We start from the raw sequence: 23,560 nt of genomic DNA on the forward strand, positions 1-23,560 counted from the left end.
CTCATTCCCTTCATTCTGCAATGGTTGCTATCGAGGCAACTGGGACTAATAATTACCACTTTGAAGTTGCTGCCCCTGCATCAACTCATAGCTGATGTTTTGCAGACCAGAAACATTTTTTTTTGTTTGCCAACCCTTCATGTGGGAGCTCTTGCACAAGGCATCAACCACACTCCAACTCCTTTGGCACCTTTCCTGCCACGGATGCTGCAAAGTTACTCCCACCAGTGGAGACTGAACCATGCAGATTGAACATACTGAAAGTATGCTGTTATACAATTGATCATGTGCTGTGTCATGCAGTGTTACGTGCTGTACATCGCTGGTTGTCCTGCAGCAGAATCAGCATAGCCTCTTCAAGGTTTCTATGCTTATACGTCCTTGTATCTTGCATTTGCCTACCTCTGTTTCATTTAATGTTGCATTCTCCTTTTCACACTTAACATGCCTGTTTTTATTTTCTGTTATCACTTATTTTCTTTTGGCACTGGAGAGCTTTATGAGCTTATAGTTGGCCATTCTTGTGTAGTTCCTAGAGCTTGGTGGTATGGACAAAATCAAACACATGATCTGCTTGACTGAATACCTTAATACTGATACCGTGGTGTCATTATAAGGATGACTATTGGTGCTTTTATGAGATATTGACACAAAAGAGATTTTTGATAAGCGATCAGTGATGTGTACATAATAAATGATCAGGGAGTAGCAGATAACAGCAAAGCTGGAACAGTCTTATAAGTTCAGAAGATTGACTCCATTTTCTGTATTAAAGACTTTAAAACCAAGAAAAGAAAAGAAAGTCCCCAGCAGGATCTAGTCATATATCACAATATTGATATATCAATGTATTGCCAAACCCTAATAGTTACTTTGCTTAAGTTGTAATTTTGCTGTAACCTAAATGAAATCCACAAAGAGTTGAATAAAGGGCAACTGGGCTAGTGTGTACATTCTCGGATATGTTTCATTTCTCATCCAAGAAGCTTCTTCAGACAAGAAGAAGAGGCCTCTTGAGCGAGAAATGAAAAGTCTCTGATCCAACTCCATGTGGATAACCATGACTTGGATGATGGAGAACCTCCACAGACAATAAATTAAATGCTTTGCTTGTGTCCCCGCAGACTTCAGTCTCTCCTCTAGCCAGGAAGCCTGCTCTCCAGCCCGGCCACCAGCAGCATGGACTACTGCACCCCCCAGTCAACACGTCGCCACAACCCCGTGGATAGTATCTGCCGCAAACTGCAGACCATCCAGTGGCGCGGTGACCGAGAGCCCAACTCGCCCTTCCAGATCCCCAAGCTCTCATCCAGCAACTACGACAGCCCCCAGTGCGACCTGAGGCACAACCTGGAAGACATCCTGAAGAAACGGGCCGTCCACGGAGAAAAGGGGGACAGGGAGAGGGAGCAGGGCCGAGGGAAGGGGATGCTGGCCTCCACGGCTTCCTCAAGAAACAGCCTGGGTCCCTCCGTCCCTCCGTCCACGCCTTCCTGCCCCTTCACTCCGGCGTCCAACCCCACCAATGTCACGTACACCATCACCAGCACCCTGGGGGAGAGGAGAGGTGCTGGTTGTGGCAGCAGCAGTGGCCCAGGACAGGCAAAGACATGGCAGAAGTACTGCTCGACCCCATCCAGCCAAGCTAAAGACTCTCCTTACTTTACGTTCACGCAGAAAGCGCCATGCACACAGCCTGAAAGCGAGAGGCAAAGCACGAGTCCGCCGCTGCGTCGCTCAGACTCCCAGGGCCACAGCATGCTCTCCTACAACCTCAACTTCTGCTCGGCCGACTTGGAGAACACAATGGAGTGTGAGCTGCCCTACCCGGCTCTGGTTGTCAAAAGGCTGTCCATGGGAGATGGAGGTAGGCTGGAGCGCCCTGTTAGCCTCTAGCTGGGTGGCTGCAGTGAGCACATGGTGGATTATATGGTGTCCACTTTTTAAAAAATAGACTTTTATTTTAATATTTTTGTAATTACAAAGTGCAGAGAGAGAGAAAAAAAATGCAAAAATGTTTGAACACACATTTGAATGCTTTGTTTGTGTCCATAACACACACACACACATGCACACAGGCCTTGGGCTTGTTCTTGGGCTTGTGCTGTATCACTTTTCTTACTATTACAGCCAGTATGCATGGCATTTTGTTGTTGCGCCTGAAGCAAAATCTATCATGTGCTTGCAACTTAAACCACTGTGTGTGTGTGTGTGTGTGTGTGTGTGTGTGCGTCCACACAAACATGCACAGGATCCACATTGGCTTCTGACTCCAGGAGGGAGAATATGGCAGAAGTGAGTTTGATCTGTGAGGAGGATCTACTCGACACCATCTTCCACGCCTGCGACACCCAGCGCAGAGGTACGTATACACACACACACACATGCATATTGTCATGAATAACAATACTCCTGTACACATTTGGAATGACTAGCAGATTGAATATCCTTTTTTTTTTATCAAAGAAATGCATTTTAACTTGTTAGCAGTGTGTGTAGTACATTGCAGCGTGTGTATCTCCCCATGTGTTTAAAGTTGTTTAATTCCTCAGTTTTCCAGCAATCAGACAACATTTGTCTTTGCTGTGTCTCTCTCCTTGATGTGCCCGGTTTTATTCTGCTTACCATGTTGACGAGAGGAGTTTTGGGATGCGATATGTGAATAAAGGCAGAGAGAAAGCGTGGTTTATCTCTGCTTCTCATGAGCATAGCATTTCTGAAACTCACAACTTCTACTCATCTTTCAAAAGAGATATTATTTGTTGTTTTTCGGGGTCATGTTTTTTTTTTGTGATCCCCTCCCTGGCTGGGGTTTTTTCTGTTGTGTGTGATATTGAGGCTGCATTGAGAATAAGATGATCCTGTAGGTCACATGGTGAGGAACACAAAGAGATGGTATTTTAAACTTGTTTTTTTTTTTTTTTTTTTTCTGGCAGTATTTCTCTTGTTAGGTGCTTTTACTTGCATGCATGCACCATTTTCCTTCCTCCTGCCGCTTTACTCAAAAGCCGGTTGATGAGACTTAAAAAAAACACAAATCAATGAGGTAGAAATGGGCAAGGCTCAGGAAAAGTGTATACACCAAAAAAGAAAATCAGTAATGACAAAATAACTTCCACAAGGCATTGAATCACATGAACTGATGATATATACTGTAATATGAAAGGGTGAATTTTTTTATATATATATATATTTAACTCCGTGAATCCTTTATCTTCCCTTTTCCTCCGCCAGGTAAGGTGTACGTTTCTCGCATTGTGGACTACCTGCGCCACACCACCAGCCGCAGCTCCGAGGACAGCGGGCTGGAGGAGCTGTGCAACATGTTGGACCCAGAGCACAAAGACGTCTCCATCGACCTGGACACGTACCATGCCATCATGAAGGAGTGGATCGACGACTGCCGCAACAACGGGTACTGGGAAAATTTTGACATCTGGTGTTCATGACTCAGTATTACAAAATGAACTTGGTTCGATTCTGTTAAATGTGACTGTTTTTTTTGTTTTCTGAAAAGGTCTTGAGATGACTAAGAACCTGTGAAAATCCATAATGAATTTTCTTTTCCAGTAGGTGTCCATATTTTCAGATGCTGGACAGCTTATGGAGGAGAGAAACTTTTTTTTTTATTTCAGAGTTGGACAGCTAGGTCGAGCAATGGAAAATGTTCTGTGCTGTTATGTGCTTGATTTTTTTTTTTGTGAATTAGTTAAGATAAAACATGAGATTCTTCATTTATTTTTATGTGCCTTACAATATGAATCAGGACAAAGCAGGATTCTTACGGCAAAAGTCTGATATTTTGAAGTTTGATGTTTTTCTTCATTAGTTTGTGCCTTGACTCATCCAGATGTGCGCTGTGACTGAATGACCTTCTTTTGAGCAACTTGTTTTGCTCTCGGTTTCCACACACACTGCTTCCAAACTCTTAAACGTGGTGTGAGGAAGTGATGACCTCTCCTAAAAACATGCATGTTGAATGGAGGTTTTTAGATGTTTAAGTATTTCTTAGTCCAGTGCCTTTCCTTTCTTTTCTTTCTTTTTTTTTAAGCCCTTTAGAGAAGAGCCAGTCATATGTCCTGCTAGAGTTATGCAAGTGGATGCTCTGTAGGCGGGTTATGCACCAGATAAGATAGCTGGTGAGATTTTTTTTTTCCCCCCATAGCTTCAGCTATGTGCCACTCCAGTTAACCGCATGATCTGCTGCAGGTCTGTAAATACATTTTTGGTCTCTGAGGCGGTTCATATATCACCATGTTGACTTCAAAGGACTCGTTGTTGTTGTTGCTGTTGGCATTGTTAGTGAGACAGTAACCCGGAGCCGCTTATGCCACTATGGTCTGGCTGCAAACAAAGATGCAGTCATTCTTAATGTTTGCAACAGCTGCTGACTTTGTTACTTTGATTTTTTTTCCTATGCAATCATATTGGGGTGGGGGGGCTGCACTGTGAATCCATCCCACTTGTTCTCTAAGACACAGCCAATCTGATTTTGCAGAAACTTGGAGAGACAGTGTATCTGATTGGCTCAATTGGGATGCTGTGATTAAAGGTCAGATAAGATGTGGTGACTTAGACGCTACTGATCCATTTTCGCTGAATTTTGTAGGGATTTCTGTCGGGGTCTGCAATTTCATTGTATGTACACAATGACAATAAAGGCTTCTCTTCTATTGAATTTTTGGCTGTGTTCTGGCATTAAAAAATACACTGATTGGCCTGGTGATGGCGCTGTAGTTAAAGGTAGCCAATGTATTTTACCTCGCAAACACACTTACGTTTTGTGTACACTCAAAACTTCTCGCCAAAGTGCATTATGTGTGTATTTAGGCCTGATTAACATGTTGAATGCACGTCCTGTTTCAAAAGATATTTGCAGAGCCTTATTTTGGGAAATTTTGCAAGTTGCATTTTTTACATCATACATTACCCCCATGTGCGTGGCTCATGCAATGCTAACAAACTCGTTTTTCCTGCTGTGCACTATAGCTTCAGAATTTGTAGCCTCTCACACTTTGAAAGATGATGCATCTTGTTACTGATTGACCCAGGCACCGCATGCATCATTTATGTGTTTACTTTAATTAGAAAACGGCTCAGCGGCTGTGTATCTGCCAGGGAACTCTTTTTCTCGTTGCTTATAGCAGAGAGGATGTGACAGGGCTGAAAATGCTTATTTTTCAAGTGCTCATCCAGCCGAGGACTGGAAATTAAAACACTTCAGGTTTAGCAGAGTAGCATAGCGTTTCAGACAGGTTTTCAGGTTGCTCATAGAAACAGCGGGAGCCACGGCTACCGCTTCCTTAGCCTTCCTCCAGTGATGAGGAGAGCGGACGATGTTGTACGTTGGTAATTTTGCATGCACTCAGACAAGTTTCTCTGTATTTCAGTGAAGAGCCAGTGGACGAGCCAACTCAGGACCCAGTTAAACTCCGAGACAGCCTGTCCGGTGAGCAGGCACACACACACACACACACACACACATTTTTGCTCTTCAGTTCCTTGTATCGTACATGCATCCACTATTGATCATGATTTTGGTGTGTGTGTGTCTGTGTGTATTTTAGCTAAAAGATCCATGCTGCTCAACATGACCTCAGGAAGTCTGGAAGCCTTTGGAGGAGAGGCGTCCAGAGCGGAGTTGTAAGTAGAGAGAGTGGAAGCACTGGTCTGCATCTTTCAGAGTAGGCAGCAGCACACCTGTATTTGTGTGACTGCACACCCACACATGTCCTTGGGCTCCAGAAAGTTTTTTTATCGGTTGTATTTTGGATGTGCGCCTCCAGCGAGACGTCAGAGCTGGTGTACTGCGTGGCCGACCTCCAGATGAGCAACCAGAAGCTGCAGGAGGAGGTGAGGAAGCTGAAGCAGGTGGTGGAGGGCATGGAGGAGAGCAACCAGAAGCTGGCTGAGGAGAACGAGGAGCTCCGCAACCAGGCCAGGGTGTACGTCTCTGTTTTCTCTCTCACACACACACACAGATGAAGACACCCAGATATAGTGGTGTGTTGATGTTTTCTCACTCTGCGTGCTCTCCTGCAGAAACCAGCAGCTGGTGCAGAAGGAGAAGCTGCTGAAGGAGGAGGTGGAGGAGATGAAGGCGACTCTGAGCTACACGGAGGAGGGCAGGACTCGTGCCTCGGCGCACAGCAAACACATGGTCAGTGCAAACACAGGCATCCAAGTCGGGTCCCTGAGGGCCTTCCAACATGAGAAACAGTTAAATTTCACTGGAATTTAATTCACTGGAAATTGTTACAACAGAGAAATGTATGAGTGATTATTTTAACATGATCTATTATTTATTTATCATATTTAGTATTAATAATTTTATTTATTTATTCAGTTATTTATTTTTAATTTGAATTTTATTTGATAGAGGCATTGCAATTTATCATAGTGCCAGTACAGAGCTTGAAGCTGATGTGCTGCACAGAGAGCTTGTAGCTATTGCGAAATTTCAACTCTTGTCCCTAGTGTGGCTAGTCACATGTGCAGTGTAATTAAAACCTCTCACTTTCATCATCATTAGACCACAATACAGTACAGATACTGAAGTGTAACATACACATGGCAAAATTCTTTGATTGCTATTTACAGTTTGGAAAAATAAACCAACTATAATTTACTAAAAGTGACACAAGGTCGTATGAATATAATCAGTTGATTTTCTGCTTTTGTTCCTCTGTAGGAAAGAGAGAACCAGAGTCTCATTGCCAAGATTGCTTCTCTTCAGGAAGAGGTAGGAATGAGGCCCTCTATCCAATTAAGCAATGCAACGTCATATTGCTCATCCGTACCGTAAATCCGGTTGCACAGATTACGCTGTTAACTTGAGGTTGTGATTGGCTGCTGTAACTCCTCTCTGATGGCTCCCCTAGAACTTCAAAATCACCATGGAGACGGAGGAGCTTCAGAGGAGGATGGTGGAGCTGTGTGACATGAACACTGACCTTCAGGTGGCCTCACTCTCCCTAAAACACCATTTCTGTCTTTGTCTGTTTGGCCCAGCGTTTGTATATCTCCGTCTCCATCTGCCTCTGCCTCTGCCTGTACGCCCGTCTCTCTCTCTCTCTTTATTTCTACCGGAGTCTGCCTCACTCTCTTCCTCCCTGTCTCCCTCTCCTTTATGGCATTATTGGATTTCTAGCCGCTGCTCTTAACAGAAATGATCTCCACTTTCTAGTTTTGTGCGAAGGCTTTGTGCGCTGTGTCCCATACCCAGCTGTCTGCGTTGTTGTGTAACTGTCCTGCCTTGTCCTCAGGTTCAGATCCACTCCTTTGATGCTGTCTTGAATGAAAAGGAAGCCGTCATACGAGAGGTCAGCACCTTAGCCAGTTTTTATTTTCCATGTTTTAATATGTTTTGGTCTTTTTTTTCCCCCCTCCGAAGCCGTCTGTGGCAAACATGAGTGCTCTATAAATAAACTGCAATCGATTTAGGGCCATTTTAGTCTTCAAGCAGGACCTGCTGCCTCTTTCTTTCATTTCTTTAGTTGAGAATTGCTAAGTACTTAAAGTTGGCTGCTTCATGGGTTTATTCATACAGCCCACGTGGCCCACCATACAACCAAAGCCTCGTGCAAAGATATCCATGCATCTTAGAAAGCCATTTATTCTTATTTTTAGTCCTAAATTCTGTTTATTTCTTAAAGGTAACTTATGCAAAAGCACATGGAGGCAATTGAAGTGAGGATAGATTAGTGCTTTATTCCATGTTTTTCCAGTGTTTCAGTAATTTGCTTGGAATAAATATAAATATATTGAAAGAAGAGGAATTAAGGCAGATCTCTTCACGAGAAACAAGCATCTCACATCCCACTGGCCTTTTTTTTTCCACAGAATTGAGTCTGAAATACACTACTAACTTAATACACTACTATCTTTTACTTTTAGGAGAATGTAACTTCACTCTTTAAAATGTGGACATGTGTAACTTGGTGTTTGGAAAATCTTTTTTTCCATCTTTTTCTGTGTGAAATCCAAAGTTGTCTTTTGATGTTTGCTTCCCTTTCCAGAAGAGCAAACAGATCACAGAGCTGAAGAAAGCAGTGGAGGAATACTCCTCCATCACAGAGGTGCGTATGTTCAGCCTCACATCACCAGTCTGCTCAGTTACAGAAATTTTGTTTAATTTCTTTATTTAAGATGAAACAGGGTGTGGTGACGACACAGAGATGCATGATGACAATTCATTTTGTCACTTTCACTGTCATTTTTCTGCACCTCCAAATTGCCAAGTGTCATTTCAAAATTAGATGAACAAGTAGCATCTTCTCTTATAAATTAATTTTGTCCTTATTTACTAAACCAGCCACCAGGAATAGTCTTGACTTTGACCAAAGATGAGCAACATATGAAGGGTTTTCTTACACAAGTCTGCAGATCCATTTTGAAAATATTTTTGCATCTGAAATAACACATTACAGTAACCTGTAATGTGGTTTTCTTTTAAACCTTAAAAACAAGATAATCACCATTTGATAAAGTGACGCCAGCCGCCATTAAATCGTCCTTCCCGACACCTCCACCGGGATTGGACAGTGAACAGCGTGTCTGTTGTGAGTGTGAAATCCGACTGTGGAAGTGAAATCTCCCGCTGGCCGCCCATAGGACTTGTACCCATTGGTCTTGTAGGCGATGAGTTTGTTGTAAACAAGAATGCGATGTGTTTGATAAATTAATTTTTAAAAAACGGAGAGAAACCAAGCCTCTCGACAACACCAACACCAGAATGAGAACCTTTGCTTAATCCGTGAGTGGGAATCTTGATCCTACATGCCTAACGGGATGTGATCATTTTATCATTATCATTTTATCTTCTGCTGTTGTTGATTCCAGCTCCTGAGATCAGACAAGAGCAAACTGGAGAACCAGATGCAGATGATGCACCCAGAAGTTACTGGGTAAGAGCCAAATTAACACCTTCTGCACCTCACAGTAAGCACCAAATATGATTGTACTACATGGTAATCCCTCTTTTTTTTATTTCCTTTTTTTATTTTTATTTCATCCTTCATCCCTTTCCTTCCGCTCTTCTGTCTATCATCCTTCTCCCTCTTTTTCCTACCTGTTTATCCTGGCATTTCTTTCTCCATCGCCTCTCCCTGTTCTACAACTCCTCCACCACTTCCTTTCTCCATCCCTGCACCCTCCTGCCTCCCGTAGGACCGGTCTGTCCCTGTCGGTGGCCTACAGACTGAACCAGACCAGCTCAGGATCCCTGCAGACAGAACTGGCTCTGGCACAGTCGCCAATGGAGGTCAGCACTCCCCTGATGTCTATTTTTTTCACTCTCCATTACTCACCTTTATTTTCATGCTTTTACGGATTCTTAAAGTGCTTTCAAGTCCATGGTGGAAGTAATCGCTTCCAACAGCTGCTGTTTGAGAAGATCTGTACGATCACTGGCTTTGTCTGAGTCTGGCATCATGGTTTTTTTTTCATGGAGCGGAGTAATAGTTGGGATACAGCTTTCTGTTTGGGAATCTGAATGCCAGTTTTTGTCAATCACACTTCACAAGTGATCAGCGCAAAAAGTTGACAAACGCTTTGTGTTCCCTGCCACTGTACTTTTTATGCACTGTTTTAGCAAATGAAACATTAGATTTTTGCTTTTGCATTGGATTTTGATGAATCACATTTTCAAAACATACTTATCCACCATAAAGGATCATGTCGAAAATGTCTCCCATGCTCAGTGCTTTCCATAGTTTCCCTGCAAAATACAATGCAGCATCCAAACAGACCCACTCTCTCAACATGCCACGTGCTATAATTAATTGTCCTCAGTTTCCTCCTCCTTTTTGTCTTGTCGTCCCGTCAAACATAAATGTGCTGTGTTCTTCAGACGCTCCACACCGTTGATCATTTGTCCTCCACGATGACCTTCGCCTCCCCACTGGATGAGACTCTGGACAGGGAGGTGCTGCTGCTGCTGCAGGGACCGAGCCCCGAACACATGGCTCTGGAGTTCAGGAGCCTCCTCAGCAAACTGGTAACAACTATACGTGACGACATATGTGTTTTCCCTTGACTTGGATTTTTATGAAGTGGCTTGCAGACATTTCTCTCAAGTTTTTGGTGCCTTATTGGCATGGGAGACTCCTTCACTCCCATTAAACAGAGTTAAATTGTTGCACTGGATTAACTGTTTAAATGCACAAAGAACAAATTACAAGTTTCAAGTCTGGCTGGGAAAATTGGGTTACTCTATTGACACTATTTTATGAGCCATTATGAGATGAAAACATTTGAAATAGAATCACATCTATTTTTGTGCGTTTTTTTATGAATGAGCAGAACGTCGTCTATTAGTGTGTTTTGCTTGCCTGCCCAAAGTGTTTGGCATACCACACTGTGCGAGATGCTTTCTTTTTTTCGTAGCATTTTTCCTCAAAGTGTTTCTCTCACAATGCGTTTCTTTCTTCTTGGTTCTCAGAAAAGAGATTTCAGAGAGGAAACGGTCTCTGTCTTGTCATCAGTCAGAAGTTTGCTAGACAACGACGGGCAGCCAGAGGGCAGTGCTGACTCCAGCCTTCAGGTCAGATGCACACACACACACACACACACACACACACACATATCCACATACACACATTTGAGCACACACTCAAACACATACAGATTCAGGATTTTCATGTTCTTGGTCAACCTGTTGTCAAGTTTAGCTTAAGAGAAGTTGCAAAATCATAGTGTACTAGTGTGTGTGTGTGTGTGTGTGTGTGTGTGTGTGTGTGTGTGTGCACATGCATGTGGGCTCAGTTAAGGCTGAGATGGTCCGTCTCATTGCCTTTCATTTTATATGAATCACACACTTACATAAGGTGATCTCTGTCCTTCTCTCACTCCATCCATTTCCTCACCCTCTCTCTCTTTCTCTATCACTGTCCGTCCGCTCTTATCTCGCTAACTCTCTCCCTCTCTCTCTCTCTCCCTCTCTCTCTCTCTCTCCTCCTCCCACCCTCACTCTCCTCTCCAGAGAGCTCACACTTTATTATATAACTCCTCAACCGGCCCCATCCAAGCGGTGCTGTTTAGTCAGTGTGTTGTACCGTGAACACCCCCCCTCCTTTCCTCCCTCTCTTCCTCTCTCCCTCTTACTTTCTGTATCTCTCTCTCTCACTCACTCTCTCTCTCTCTCTCCCTTTCTCTCTCCCCTCCTCCTGCATTGTTGCCACTCCGCATTCATTAACCACGTACTGCCATACAGCACTAAACATACCAAATGAGACAGAAATCATTAGTGGAGCGGAGCTGCACCAGCACCGCCACTCTGCCGTCCTTTGGTGGCTCCTCTCTGTTCATTCTTCAATCTGTTGACTGGCTGACATGGAATAATTGGATATCAGGAGTGAGATTTTTGTAGAGGCGAAAAACACTCCCAACTCCTATTCAGGCCGTGCGGCAACCTGAGGCCTTTTTTCCTCCCCCGAAGGAGAGGCTGACCTGCGGGCCTTGTCTCCCCACAGACGGTGCAGGCCGAGCTGGACGCGAGGAGGGCGGACTGGGCCGTCAGCCTGGACCAGCTGGCCCAGTACGCGGACTCGCTGGAGAAAGAGCTGATCAAGATGGCCAGCAACATGAGGAGGTCCCGCACTGAGATCCTGCACCTTTCAGTCAGGTGAGAGCGAGTCCTTGTGTTGTGTCTGCGCTGCCTGTGCACGTGTGTGAGTGTGTGTGTGTGTGTGTGCAGCATTGGTCAGAGCAAGCGCGGCCTGCTCAACACTCGAGAGTTGTAACGTTTGTGTCGCTGATAGGACGGCTGAGGAAAAGTTGTGGGGGGAAAAAAAAGTGAGAAAGCAGGTGAACAACAGTATCTCAAGTCTCATCTCATTGGTTGAGTTAAACTTTAATGGGCGGAGCCTTAGCCTAAAAGACTTTTCAGCCCCTCCCAGTGACTTTAATTCTCAAAACTGACTAGAAACAAATACAATGACTTTTTCTGACTATGGGGGAAAATATTAAGGTGTTGAATTCTTAAAAGTGTCATGGCTCGTCTGGTGTTTACTGCGCTTCAGGTGTGTAAAAAGACGTCCTTCCGCCAAGAGCAGGCAGTTATGGTTACATTTTGATATTTAAATTAGCAGGTAACATCATCTGGAGACTCTAGAAACATTTTTTTCCATCAGTCAGTCCTACTTTCTTTGGTTAAGAGGTGATGAGAGTTAAGGGAGAAGGTAGTTATTATAATGCTAAAGCCTAATCCTCTTGTTACTAACTAAACTACTAAAAAATGCATTATCTGCATTAGCTTAGCAAGTTAGCTTAGCTGACTTACAACTTCACATTAGCCATGTTAGCCAGTAACTACCCAGGTAACTATGAGTGCCATAATTAACTAATTTTTTTATTTACATATAATGCTATATATTAAACCATAGTTTCCTCCTAGCTACCTTGTTTCACTGTGAAAATTGTTGTTTTTTCACTCCTCTCTTTGGAAAAAAATACATAAATGTAAAACTCAGATATCCTATAATAAATACACGCTTCACTATACTGACCCTAACATGCACTCCACACATTTTTGTTGTTTTGTTTTTGTATTTCCGGTTGCTGGGCGTCAAGATATTACCTAACGGAGGTAAATCCCAAACCAAATAACGAATGCATATTTGGGCAAAACTGATTTCCCAGCTGGTTGTCCTGGTAACAAAACTGAGAGGAAAACTGAGAGGAAAAAGACGAGGGGTGTTTTTTCATTAAACGGTGACATACTTGGAAGGGTTGCGAGACATTGTGGCGGAAATGGAAAGACAAAAGCAGCAAGACAGTGGAGCACGTGTTGCCTAGGAACACACTGTGGATACAAAACCCCTCGCATGTCTCTGGGTTTTGTGTCCCCGGCCTCCGCTGCCTCGCCTCAGTTGGCTGGGCCGTCGGGCTGAGTGGGGGAAATACCTGTCAATCACCCTGACCTCACTGACCTCAAAAGTCCCGCCTCGCTGAGTTTGGGCCCGAGCCAGTTCGGGACCTTAATCTCTGTGGATTTGTGTGCCTGAGTTCTTGTGTGTGTGTGTGTGTGTGTGTGTGTGTGTGCGTGCTCAGGAGATGGATCTCCTCTCCAGATATATAATGAGCGTAATGTGGGACAGTATCAGACCAGGCAGGGAGAGCAGGTCAGGCTGCCCAGCGCTCGCTCTGCTCCGGCTCCAGGCTCCAGGAGTGAGAACAGGACTCGATCCAAGAGCACCTGCTGCTCCGGACTCGAGGCTAACGCAGGTTTTCAAGAGCAGGACTGGACTAGAAAGTGGTGCTAGGGTTAGGGTTTGGCTGTAGCTCAGGTTTTGAGGTGCTGGGGTTGAGGCTGGGACTGAATCTGGGACCAAAAAGAGAAGAAATAGTCGCTGGGCCGGTGGGAGAACTGGCGCTGGTCACCCTGGGCAACAGAATGGGACACTGCATGGGCCTGCGGATTGGGTACAGTATGTCCACTATGCTGTCTTCTGCAAACTCGGTGTGTGTGTGTGTGTGTCTGTGTGTGGGTGATTGGACAGAGATGTAGTGTGACATACAATTACAATTTTCACTAGTCTTACAATTTCACTAGTTAAGAGTCAGTACTCAATTAGATTTGATTTTTGGAGCAATTCGACCATGATTCAAGCCAACTATTCGATTCATTACTTTAAACCAAAAGTTTAAAACCTCTAAATAAACATATGCAATAATTAAGTTTCTTCTGAAAAAAGAAGAAAAAAAAATCAGATCACTGAAGTACTTAAACATTATTTTAAAAATATTATTGCAGGAAAAAAGTTGCAGTTCCTTGTATTCTGTTAGGTCCCCATGTTAGGTCTTTTATTTTTAGGCATTTCATATCAATTCAGGTTCAGGTTCAGCGTGATTCATTCTGTTTATTTTTACTGAGCAGATTGATACAGTGGAATTCGCACAATTTATCAACAATATACCGTGATCGCTTTTTTTTATCGTGTGTCTGCTTGCATTTGCCCCTTCTTACGTCTTTGTGAAAACCAGTAGGGCCTGAAGTGGGTTTTACTCACACGTGTTTGTGTCGGTGCACACAGGGTGCAGGAGCAGGAGAACCAGAAGCGGCAGCTGTGCGAGGAGCTGGAGCAGCTGAGGACTCCTCAGGACAGCAGAGAGGCCTCCTGCCAGACGCCTGAGCCGGAGCAAGAGGTCAGACACGGAGGGAGGAGGGGGCAAGATGCACGGTTTAAGGGCTTTGTATGGTCAGGGTTGGGTAGATGACTTTAAAAAATGCTCTGTTTCGCTTACTGGCTACCTGAGCACTCTGATAGACAACATAATCATGGTTACATTATTTTAGTTTAAGGTCACAGTTAAGAAAAATGGAAGTTAAATTAAAGGTACACCATGCAAAGTTAATGAGGGACCATCAGGAATATTTAGACTAAAAAAAAAAATGTGGAAAAACTTAATTTAATGGTTGAGCCTGCCTTTTGTTGGCCCAAAGCACTGAGTAGCAGTTTTTTCTCAGCTGAGTCTTAACAGTCCTCACTTCAGTCAACCCTCAGCAACTTTGCATAGTGCTCCTTTAAGGTTTAGGAAATTAATTTGACTTTTTCGTGCAAACACACATTTTAATCTGTGACACAGTTTTACAAAGATGAAGAACAGCTACTGCTACTCACTTTCACTTTAAAACTCACTCCCCAGGTGTAACACTTTGTTATGGGGATCTCAAAGCAGATTACTTGTTTTTGTGGGTAAAAATAATGAAACAGTAGTTACATTTGATTCAATTGACTTTCACCACCTAACCACATATATTGTGATCCTTTTTGGCCATTGCATTGAGAGAGAGAGATGCACCCTTTGGGAAAACATCATCTATGCTTTTTAATTTTCACTGTTTTTGGTGTCATGAGAATCAATAATTCCCAAAGCTGATACAACATTTTACTGTGAAACAACTCCAGTGGCCTTTTTATTACAAATGGCTACAATGGCAGAAATGAATATGGCAGCTTCGTGCTATAGTGAAGAATTCTCTACCTGAGAAATATTTCAGCATGGCTTCAGAGGAAAGAGTTAGTTAGGAATGACAGAGCACATATTCAGACAGATGGAGTGTCTGTTAAAGCAGAGAATTGAGTGCGAGTTGGCGGCTGAAGTGGACATGTGTATCCAACCACCCCCCCCACCACCATCCCACCCTCCCCACCCCACACACACACACACACAGAATCAGATGCAGGCGCCACACACCTACCGTCGCCTCTTCGTCAAAAACTGTCCGGTGCCGTCTTTTTCAGTGGATTTTCTGTAGATGGTGTTTGAGTTTTTGTAGTTGGCCCCCCATTTTTTAATCTAACTAAGCCATACTGGCTGTTGGTGCTTGTGCCGTGTAGTTTGTTGTCTTCTGTGTGCCAAAAGTTGTTTTTTTTTTTTTTTTTTTTTTCCCAGGAAAGACCTACCTGACAGAGTGTTTGAATGATAGATAATTATTCATATGGAAATGTCACCGATAATTCAATTACATAAGTATTTTACCACAGTGCTTTTGAGGTTATTTTTTCCCCAACCCTCCCTCCTTTGTTGTTCTTAGCCCGGAGAAGACTTGGACTGGGACGAGGAGTTTGCCCTCCAGGACTTCCTGAAGAGTGAGATAGCGGAGAGGAATTACCGAGTGCAGGACGGGCGAACGGACACCCGGCACGAGGAGAAGACGGACGGGCTAACAGAGCGAGGAGACGAGGAGGAAGGGGAAGAGAGGTGGACGGTGGTGGACACTGGTGGAGAGGGAGAAGTGCGGGACACGTCCACTCCTCTTTCTGTCCTCTCTGCGGAGGCCCAGGCGAGGCAGAATGCAGTAGGACAGGGCCAAGGTGAGTGGGGATGCCAAATAGTCATTTTTGCCTTTGTAATTGCTTTTAAGTGTACATAAGCATGGCTAAATCACAATATTTTCCATGGTGCATATACCACAGATAAGAGAGGCTGTAATTTTTTTTTTTTTTTTTTTTTTATAGAATAGAGAAAATAATACATTTACAGTTTATAAGCATTTATAAGGGAGATTAGAGAAAAGAATTAAGTGTTTGTGTTTTAGGTAAGCTTTTCTGTCTCTCTGTGTTTTTGCCAATATTATTATTACCAATATTAGGTAGAAATGGGCTTGGTATGTGGGCTAATATCGCCTATAAAATCTTAGACTGTGAACATTTTATGTAAATATTATTAAACGTAACAGGAAAAGGTTGCTAGGTTCACTGCTGGCTTTACAGGCAGACACTGAGATCTGAAGTTAAGTTATCAGGCAACGTTAACTGGCATTTCTAGCTAGCAAGCAGATCAAGTTAGGCACCACACTGCCTAGACGAAAAATTTCACTTATTTTATTTAGTTTGCATACTCCCTTAAGGCTCTGTAAAACAGCTTTCCACATGGCACATCAATCTGGAAGATAAGAGATCTTGCTGGAGGGCTCAAACTACACTTTTAATTAGCAAGCCATGAAATAAAATGAACAGCCATTTAATAGCCAGCCATTGGAGCCAGCCTCACATTATGCACACGTAGAGGTATAAACAAATAAATAATCAGGCCTGCTGACAAATGAAAGTATCAAAAGGAATTTCCCTTTAAAGTAGAAATGAAAATACAATACTGGTCACTTGAGTCCTCATCTGAACAAGCCTGGGTCTTTTATCCTGAGGATTTATCAGTAATCTACCAGGAACATGAAGTTCCAGTTGTGAAACTGTGGTAACATTGGGCAGAACAAAAACACAGCGGTTTTACCAGATGAAAGACGAAGATAAATTGGTATTAGTTCAAAATAATCACTTTAACACATCTTTGGCATTGTTTACGTCTCTCTTACACTGAGTGCCAGTGGCTTTCTTGAGTCTACATGGTTCTCACTGAGCCGACAATGAGGAACCTTAAGACACAAAACAATGTGGAATGAAATTTGGAGGTTGAGCCTGACTTTGTGATAATGTACATGCTTATTTTACACTTTTTTATGCTTTTTATTTGTCATTTAAGTCGAACTGTTTCCTACCTCAAGTAAACCCTCTTTTTAATTTTACATTTTTAAGCAAGCTTTTGTTTCTACTTGTGTCCTGGGTGCTATCAGACAATTTGGAAAAAATTTGATTAGAAGTTAAGATGTACCTCAAGTCTCCATGGTGGGACTAAACATCATTACAGTGTTGTCATGGTTACCGGAGACTTCACACTCAAAGCTGCAAGCAAATGCCGTCCAGCTGCTGAGCCAAGCTGCAGCTGCTCTGTTAACTCTGTTAGAGTTTCTCTCAGGAAAACTGCTATAGGTGAATGAGGGCTGACTGACTCGGTCATCGTCTTTGAATGTTGATTTTTGTGTGTGTGTGTGTGTGTGTGTGTGTGTGTGTGTGTGTGTGTGTGTGTGTGTGTGTGTGGAGAGGAAGCAAGAGAGAGACAGAGCGAGGGAAACAGAGAGGATTATCCCCCTATAATCCATGAACTCATGGGGCACTCAGCCATCCTTGAAGTACAAGCACACCACACACACACTCACGCACACACACACACACACACACACACACACACACACCCTGCGGCCCTTGGACGTAGACCCCTGCCTTCTATGGTTGTTGTGGTCCTGAAGGTTGTGTGTATTGAGTGTGTGTGTGTGTGTGTGTGTGTGTGTGTCTGTGTGTGTGTGTGTGTGTGTGTCCTCACTATGTGAAAGCCTCTCCTCCTGAAGGCCCTTCTATGGCCAGGTGTAAAACCAGTTTCAGCCCATGAACGGAGCTCAGTAATCCCTCACTTCTCTGCCTGCATGAGTGGCTGGCAGGGCGAGAGACATATACAGCAAATGAGAGAGAGAGGGGAAGAGAGAGAGAGAGAGAGAGAAAGAGGGAGAGAGAGCAAATGTGGTCATTAATGCCACCTTAGCCATGCATGGCATTTGGTATTTTAACACCCTCCTCTCCCAGCTCAGTGCCTTGCGTAATGGACAGTGTGGGCTTATATGGTAAAAGGTGGGGTTGCTCAGTGTCAGGGCCTTTTAACCCTCGAATGAATTTGAAATTAACTGTGGCTTTGTTTGTTGCATTTCCTTTTTCTTGGTCTCCTCTTTCCTCTTTTCTTATTTTGTGTTTCTGCTTTTACCTGGTTCATATGTGCCTCTCTCTCTCTCTCTCTCTTACACACACACACAGATTCTGCAGCCTGCCCTGATTCAGAGCTGGAGGTGAGCTGTCAGCCTTTGCAGGTAAATTGAACTCTTTAAAAAAATATGTATCATCATGCCACATTCAATTTTTTTTGTCACGTTTCTCTTCATCCTGTTGATCCCAGGTTGTGATTTGTTCTTTTTTTTTTCTTGGTTTTATTTTGAAACGGACAAGGGCACCGATTTTTTTTTAATCATCTTGCATCAGTTTTATGTAGTGAAGTTGGGGATGAAGTGTGTGAGATGCTCAGTGCTCACCATGTTTTCTTTTCTTTCCTCTCACACTAGTTTATAATGAATTAACAATAATAATAATAAAAAAATAAATAAATAATAATAATAAAAGCAGTTATTTTGAGATATTAGTGAAGCCATTTGCCTACATGTTGTTATTTTTCTGCAAAAATCGTTCAGACTATTGACTATTGAAGCTGGAGTTTCTAAATCTCTCTCTCAGTGCAATGTGTAGCTAAATGCAGTTGCATAAATTGTCCAGCTTGGTTGCTTGGCTTGAGCTATATCCAGTTTACCCATGCAAAAGGAAAGAAAATCCTTCCAAATGGCATGTTTGACCTCTGTAAACAGTATGCTAAGATTTTAAGGTGTGATGGGTAACATGATCATTTGTTTTACGGGTAATGCCGTTATTGACTGTGCAGCGAGAGCCTGAGAGAGATGATGATGAGCATGACCTTTTTAAACTAGTTTTGAGTTCCTCGTTCAAATTTCTTGCAAGCGTACATCTAGCATCAGATGCCATTTCCCTAATATTCATTACAACCAGTCTTCCATTTCCTTGACAAAAAAAAAGCGCCCCAAAGATATTGTTGCCATATGTAATCTGAAATCTTGTGACTCAGGATTTTTATGTTCAAACTTCAGTTGATGGATTGCATGATGATTTATGGGTTTAGGCTTCTGAAACCTTAAAAACTCATGAGCACTGAGCTACAAACAAAGCTGTCTTTCTTAGTTTCTGCAAGATTGACACTTTCTGGAGTGGGTGGCTTTGTTAGGGCAATGACAAAATCCAAAACGCTTTTAAAGTGTGGTTAAACTGTTAAAATGTTGTTGGTTTGAATCTCCAGAACTTGCCATTGTCACGTGTGAATGTGTGTAGCTGTGCACGTGAAGCAGGGCGGTGCTGGACAAAAAATTGTGTGTGCCCAGTTTACTTTCCTCTGAATGAATGAAGATTTTGAGAAATGTCACGGCACGTGCAGATCCTTGCTCTTTTGGGAATGCAGCCGTACATGTTTTTGTGCGGCGTCCAGAAGGAAAGAGGAAGCTGTCAGTGTCAGAAACCAGGAAGACCTCTGTCCCCCGGGGCCACGCCCTTTGACAGGACAACAGGACGCAGACCTGTTTTTGCCCCATCCTTGTTTCTTCCTTCCTCAGTTTTTCTACATCCCAAATTCTTATACATATAAATATATACATAAATCCACATTGAGCTCCACAGCTGTTTGGACAGTGACGTTTTTGTCTGGCTTCACAATCTGACATGATCTGAACATTGAAATGAACTAATAATGAATAAGCTAAACTGCAGATTGTCCCCTTAAATGGGAATGTCAGCCATTCTGGTTCATTTTATCGCTCTGTGCCTTAATCTGTACAAATACTTAGAAATCTCCCTCTGTCTCCCTCTCGCACTCTCTCACCCCTTCACTTTCAACCTATTCCCTGAATGCCATTTGACTATTTGCCTACCAAATAGCTCTTCGCATATTTGCTCCTATCACTATTCATAGCCTCTGGTCATGGAAGCCGCCGCGTCCCTGCCTTTTTTCGAAGCCGTCTTCTTCCTTATATAGAGCAGGCAGAGATGGACACTTCAGGTCATGCTGAAGGAAAAGGAAAATGGATGTAGTGTCAGGGGCAAGAGAAGGGATTACCAATCTGCATGCAAAGAAAAATGTACTCATGCAATGGTATTTAAATCTTTGTTAAAAGCGTTTAAACTCAGGACTCTTGGGCAAGTCTTGAAAAAGTTTGCCAAGAGTCATGGAAAAAGCTCAAAATTTGTAATTAGGGTTAGACTGATTTATCATTTTACCAATTATATCTGGACGATATCTGCCTCCATGTCTTCCCTCTTTCAGTTATTATTTCAGTTATTCAGTTATAAAGATACTATAAGGTGAATAAAAATATCATCTATTTACAGTTTAAGTTGAAGGAAATCAGATTAAATAGCAGCCTTATCAGTCGAATCCTAATTGTAATACAGTGGTCCCTCGTTTATCGCGGGGGTTACGTTCTAAAAATAACCCGCAATAGGCAAAATCCGCGAAGTAGTCAGCTTTATTTTTTACAATTATTCTAGATGTTTTAAGGCTGTAAAACCCCTCACTACACACTTTATACACTTTTCTCAGACAGGCATTAACATTTTCTCACTTTTCTCTCTTGTTTAAACACTCTCAAAGTTCAAACCTTCATAGAAAAATAAGTTCATTATTATAGAATGAACACATTCTGTAGTGTACAGGAGACACGGCACAGAGGAGATTGATTCACAATGATCTACAGTCCCTTAGCCAATCAGGACGCAGAACACAATGTGCGGGTTCTCCCTTAGCCAATCAGGACGCAGAACACAATGCGCTGTATAAAAAAAAAAAAAAAAAAAGCATGCAAAATTGCACTAAAAAAAAATCCGCGAAACTGCGAGGCCGCGAAAGGTGAACCGCGTTATAGCGAGGGACAAGTGTATTAGGTTTTATGCAGATGACTTTTCAGGTATTGCATGATGTGGCTTAATTGGCAGTTATTGCCCTGCTGCTGTCAGGTATCGCCATCTATCGAGTAATGCCCAAAAATCTCAAATTCACTGTGCAGATGTATGTACGGATTTTTTAAAATATGGAAAGTCTACAAAAGAGTGCAGCCTAGCTTTCACCATCTCAGATATTCTGGCACACAGCCCTCATCAGTGCCAATTAACCGCCAGACCTCCATTGTTCTGAAAACACTGTGGTTTCTGTCTTTCTCTTTGGAGGTATGTGCAGTCCTTGCAGTGATGCCTGTATAATTTGAGGTGCTTTTGAATTCCTATAAAGATGCCAGTAATCGCAGGTCTGTCAGCAAAGCCCTTACCGACGTGGCGCATGCTTAGTGCTCCCCGTCAGCTGTTGACTGTGTTTTGTTGACTTCCTGTGTGTTGTCTTAACAGGGAGAGATTTGTTCTTATTGACTGGTTGTGGGCCTGCTGTTGGTGCACGGGTTGCATGTGTTCTGTGATCTCTTCACCCCTTTTCTTTTGTGAAAATGCATTATTCTGTATGTATGTGTGTGTGTATTTCAGGAAGAGGCAAAGGTGCCACTGAACACCCACTCACAAGCTGTCAGCACTGGGCACCAAGAGACGGACGCTCTCCCTGATCCAGCCCACTCAGAGAACAACAGTAAGACCTCCACCTCCCTCCCTCCCTCCCTCCCTCCCTCTTTAATTCACTCTCTCTCTTTTCTGTTTTTCCCCTTTGTGGATCACTCACTGTCTCCTTCTCTCTCTGCTGCTTGCTCTATGTATGGACAACTCAGCCAAACAGTGACTCATGTCCTGACTCACTCAGTATGTTTGCTATTTAGAGGAGGGGGCAGAGGTTATCTGCTCCATCAGATCCCTCAGGAGGAACGGTTAAATCAAATGTATATATTTACCTCAGAGCAATGCCATATTTTTGCAGTCCAGAGCTACATTGCCATGTCGTGGCATCACGCACAATCACATCATAACAAAGAGATCTGTTAAGACTCTCTTATTTCTTGGTTTGTAATTACTTGAAGAGGAAGAACAATTTCCAACCACTGGTCTGAGAATGTGGAAAAATATTTTTGTCGTGCACAAATGCATATTCAAACTTGAGAATCTCATTTCCCACACGAACTAGGTTGCATAAGAAAATATGTTCTGACCTTGAAAAAAGTGCTCAGAAATAAATTGTTCTTCCTCTTCCTGTAATCCATAATAAACCAAACCAAGCAAACTTTATTTATATGCAGGAGCACATTTTGTGTTGCCTGTAGAATATCAAATACAATGCATTGTGTTTCAGTGTATGTCTACTAGTCTGCTTCATGAGTGATTGGAAAAAAAAAATTCAGGCAAACTGAATATTCATTAAATATCAAGTATGCTTTACTTCCGTTGTGTGCAGTCTACAGCTGAATGCAGCTGTTGCCTGGGGTCAAAGGTGGATCTTTTCTGTTCATTTCTAATAAATCTGCGTATGTCTGTTATGAAACAGCTCGGTTTTGCTCATCATCTTACTCATCCTCAGACGCAGAGATCGTTGAGGCTTCACAGTCTCTTTCCGGTGGTTCATCCCACCATGACCTGAGCACCTCACCAGAGCAAAACTGCACCGTCACGCCCGAGAAATCCCCTCCCAGGGCGGCCGAGACAGCACCAGCCTGCAACGCGTCACCTGGACCAGATGAGACCATCACTCAAAGTGGGAGGTGAATAAAGAAAATTTGACTTGGTGAATGTGGTATCAAATGACCCGGCGCACAAAAGCAGGTCAGCATACCAGGCTGGCACAGTTTACGCATCATTTCTCCCTGTTGAACTACCTTTGATCCCCCTAAACTTTTTATTAACTTCATTGTGTCTCAGATACATAAAACCTCACATACATAAAAACATCACCGCAGAGTAAAGAGGAGAGAGAAAGATAAAAATAGAGAATGCTGAACATTACACATATATGCACTTTAGAGGTCAGAGTGGCCTTATGACTCAGTCTAGTTCAGAGCGAGATACGCCCACAAGGGTTAGGCGGTTGAGTGTGGTTTTTCGTGGCTGTCATACCGAGCCTGTTTTACGGCATGGGCACCAGGCACAATGAGACTTCTGGCCAATCACAGCGCTTGTGGGCATGTCTCGCTCAGAGCTGTGTTGGGATTCATAATAACGTCAGAGTATAGAAAGCAGAGGCCCTTGATGGGTAGAGAGCAGAGCTTTGTCAGTGAATGAAAAAAATCTAATGTGTGAAATAAATAATAAAAAAAATCATCCACTAATAAAGATCCTGGAAGTTTAAATGCAAGACCTCATGATGCATTGTGTCAAATTAGCGCTACAAGCCCAGTCTTCATCCAGGGATGATCTTTATCTCAGAAATACAGATAGTCACTGTCAGACACCACTTTGAGTCATCCGACATCCTGAATCATTTTCATAGCAATACAAACTGTCTATGGAAGATTGCAAGGTGCTTAAACCACGGTAGGCACACTTTATGGCATATTTTTGTTCGGCTGTGTAATTTCCCTGTGACTTGGGGCCACATTTGCCAGTCAAATTGGTGTTTTCCTAGCTGTGGGAGGTGTCTGTGTGCGCTTACAGTGAGCACATTAATTAGTTTCTTTGCAGCCGTATTTTGCATACCCACA

At 43.0% G+C, this 23,560-nt stretch overlaps 1 protein-coding gene across 4 annotated transcripts in view; it reads left to right on the forward strand.

Annotated features, from left to right (window-relative positions):
* Positions 1–23,560, forward strand: part of lrmp (lymphoid-restricted membrane protein) — a 47,357-nt gene that overhangs the window by 6,482 nt on the left and 17,315 nt on the right. For all 4 annotated transcript variants that reach the window (XM_030045420.1, XM_030045423.1, XM_030045422.1 and 1 more), the window contains exons 2-22: positions 1,125–1,867; positions 2,252–2,362; positions 3,235–3,415; positions 5,391–5,449; positions 5,568–5,643; positions 5,787–5,945; positions 6,043–6,160; positions 6,692–6,742; positions 6,882–6,959; positions 7,266–7,322; positions 8,019–8,078; positions 8,842–8,906; positions 9,169–9,262; positions 9,851–9,997; positions 10,442–10,543; positions 11,472–11,623; positions 14,034–14,145; positions 15,539–15,818; positions 18,144–18,196; positions 21,468–21,567; positions 22,444–22,624. In XM_030045420.1, coding sequence (XP_029901280.1) covers positions 1,180–1,867; positions 2,252–2,362; positions 3,235–3,415; positions 5,391–5,449; positions 5,568–5,643; positions 5,787–5,945; positions 6,043–6,160; positions 6,692–6,742; positions 6,882–6,959; positions 7,266–7,322; positions 8,019–8,078; positions 8,842–8,906; positions 9,169–9,262; positions 9,851–9,997; positions 10,442–10,543; positions 11,472–11,623; positions 14,034–14,145; positions 15,539–15,818; positions 18,144–18,196; positions 21,468–21,567; positions 22,444–22,624 — 2,924 coding nt within the window. In that variant the 5' untranslated portion in view covers positions 1,125–1,179. The remainder of the gene's footprint in view (positions 1–1,124; positions 1,868–2,251; positions 2,363–3,234; positions 3,416–5,390; positions 5,450–5,567; positions 5,644–5,786; positions 5,946–6,042; positions 6,161–6,691; positions 6,743–6,881; positions 6,960–7,265; positions 7,323–8,018; positions 8,079–8,841; positions 8,907–9,168; positions 9,263–9,850; positions 9,998–10,441; positions 10,544–11,471; positions 11,624–14,033; positions 14,146–15,538; positions 15,819–18,143; positions 18,197–21,467; positions 21,568–22,443; positions 22,625–23,560) is intronic.

The sequence above is a fragment of the Myripristis murdjan genome, chromosome 23 (assembly GCF_902150065.1).
Source record: "Myripristis murdjan chromosome 23, fMyrMur1.1, whole genome shotgun sequence".
NCBI classification, from domain to species: domain Eukaryota; kingdom Metazoa; phylum Chordata; class Actinopteri; order Holocentriformes; family Holocentridae; genus Myripristis; species Myripristis murdjan.